Genomic DNA, 2,879 nt, shown 5'->3' with positions numbered 1-2,879 from the left:
AACCTGAAACTGACTTGAATCTAATCTGACTAGATTTTAACCTGAAACTGACTTGAATCTAATCTGACTAGATTTTAACCTGAAACTGTCCATAATCTAATCTGACTACATTATAATCTGAAACTGATCATAATCTAATCTGACTAGATTATAACCTGAAACTGACTTGAATCTAATCTGACTAGATTATAACCTGAAACTGCTCATAATCTAATCTGACTACATTATAACCTGAAATTGATTATAATCTAATCTGACTACATTATAACCTGAAACTGACTTGAATCTAATCTGACTAGATTATTACCTGAAACTGACTATAAACTAATCTGACTAGATTATAACCTGAAACTGACTATAATCTAATCTGACTAGATTATAACCTGAAACTAACTATAAACTAATATGACTAGATTATAACTTGAAAGTGACCATGATCTAATCTGACTAGATTATAAACTGAAACTGATCATAATCTAATCTGACTAGATTATTAACTGAAACTGACTATAAACTAATCTGACTACATTATAACCTGAAACTGACCGTAAACTAATCTGACTTGATTATAACCAGAAACTGATCATAATCTAATCTGACTAGATTATAACCTGTAATTGATCATAATCTAATCTGACTAGATTATAACCTGAAACTGACTTGAATCTAATCTGACGATATTATAACCTGAAACTGACCACAATCTAATCTGACTAGATTATAACTTGAAAATGACCATGATCTAATCTGACTAGATTATAAACTGAAACTGATCATAATCTAATCTGACTAGATTATAACCTGAAACTGTCCATAATCTAATCTGACTACATTATAATCTGAAACTGATCATAATCTNCTGTAATTCTGAGTGTTTTATGTGCTGCAGAACAGGAACCTGCTGTAAAACAGCAATTATGCTGAGTCAGGCTTGATTTTTAGTCATCTTTTCCTGTTAAATCAAATCAAATCAAAACCTCACACATAAAAACAAACAAGTGGAGCTTAAAATGCATTAAATACAACTGGTGGTGTAAACAAGTGTAGACTACCCCTTCACTATATGAAATAAATGTATTTTCTGTTTCCACATTAATCTGAAACAAAGTGACTCTGAGTTTATCAGTCATGTATTTCCTGCAGGTTAAATGTGTCGTTTGTTCAACAGAACTTTATATTTAAACAGAACCTCCTCCTCAGTGCTGACCCAGGTACAGCTGTTCTTTATTGATTATTAATTATTATTCTTTATCTCATTTGAAACCATGAAGCTTCCAGGAAGCAGATGCTGCTCTGCAGCTGTGAGCAGGTGTCTTCTTCAGCTGGACACGTTTAAAAAAACAACCGACTCAACTTCAAAACATCAGAAAAACTTGTTTTAAGGTCCACAAGCATCCTCATTCACATGTTCCCTTACATGTTCATGTTACACATGTTCACATTATTTAAAGACTGTATCTAAATATCAGAGAGATTTTACATGTTAATGAAGATATGAAATAATACAAACACAGGTGGTCAGCATCAGTTGTGAACTGGGTTGCCTGTAGTGACAGTGATGTGTTGAAGCTCATCTACATCATTAATCTGAAGAATAAGCTGCACAGAGCAGAGACATCTTCTGCTGTTTGTTTGAGCAGAGGAACAATGACCTGTCCAAGATGGCCGCCCCATTTCCAGTGCAGGCTCTGCTCCTCATGTCTGTCGATTACTGTTCACTAGTCAGTGCATCTTATCATGAGTCAGCACTTTGTAGAGCTTCTCTTTGTGAAGGGTGGGACTTAAACTGGTTCTGGTTCTGATCGGATCCGGATGTTCTTGTCTCTGTCCTCAGACGAGGACGGCGCTGCTGTTCAGGGCGAGAAGAGGAAGAGGGACGCCGAAGATGAAGGAGACGATGACGATGATGAGTAAAGGACCCGCCCATACCTTCTAACCCCGCCCCCTGAACTGGGCGTGGCCTTGGAGTCGCAGACAGGAAGTATCAGACTTGGATCCAGGTGGGCCCAAAGGTGCCGTTCAGCCTCTGACACCTGGTCGTCATCGTCAAACAAACAAACACACAAACAAACACACAAACAAACATCACATGGTTAGAGTTTCCCCTCACACACTGAGCAGCTCAGACAGAACATAAAGTCCTGGTTCTGACTCAGACCTGGGTCCAGACTGGTCCAGTAAACCTGATCTAGTCTGTGTGACCCAGTTATTACCCATGATCCTCGGCTCCTGTGACATCAGAGCAGCTGATTGGTCTAAAAGCAGGTTCGGCTCTCTGATTGGACGTGTCTTTTGTTACAGCTTTAGCCCCGCCCCCTGCCACCTGTCTGCGGCTCCTGCTGGGCTCTGGTTGGTGTAAATAGCAGTGAACCGGTCCTTGTACAGGTCCTTCTCAAAAATTATCATATTGTGATAAAGTTCATTATTTTCTGTAATGTACTGATAAACATTAAACTTTCATATATTTTAGATTCATTGCACACCAACTGAAGTAGTTCAAGACTTTTATTGTTTTAATTTTGATGATTTTGGTAAAAAAGTAAAGAAAAATCAAAAATCCCTATCTGAAAAAATTAGCATATTTCATCCGACCAATAAAAGAAAAGTGTTTTTAACACAAAAAAAATCAACCTTCAAATAATTATGTTCAGTTCTGCACTCAATACTTGGTGAGGAATCATTTTACAGAAATGACAGCTTCAATGTGGCGTGGCATGGAGGCAATCAGCCTGTGGCTCTGCTGAGGTGTTATGGAGGTCCAGGATGCTTCGATAGTGGTCTTAAGATCATCCAGAGTGTTGGGTCTTGTGCTCATCCAGAGTGTTGGGTCTTAAGCTCATCCAGAGTGTTGGGTCTTAAGCTCATCCAGAGTGTTGGGT

General features: G+C 38.3%; 1 protein-coding gene across 1 annotated transcript in view; it reads left to right on the top strand.

Moving 5' to 3' along the window:
• The window catches only part of LOC106535877 (acidic leucine-rich nuclear phosphoprotein 32 family member E), a gene marked incomplete in the record, with an annotated part of 7,026 nt that extends 4,936 nt beyond the window's left edge, over positions 1 to 2,090 (top strand). The window contains 1 exon segment of the mRNA XM_014033012.1: positions 1,835 to 2,090. Within this exon segment, the coding sequence (XP_013888466.1) occupies positions 1,835 to 1,914 (80 nt within the window).
• Positions 2,091 to 2,879: the final 789 nt, after the last annotated feature.

This window comes from Austrofundulus limnaeus, unplaced genomic scaffold, assembly GCF_001266775.1.
Source record: "Austrofundulus limnaeus strain Quisiro unplaced genomic scaffold, Austrofundulus_limnaeus-1.0 Scaffold1599, whole genome shotgun sequence".
In the NCBI taxonomy this organism is placed as follows: Eukaryota; Metazoa; Chordata; class Actinopteri; order Cyprinodontiformes; family Rivulidae; genus Austrofundulus; species Austrofundulus limnaeus.
This window is presented reverse-complemented; position numbering and strand designations above follow the sequence as displayed.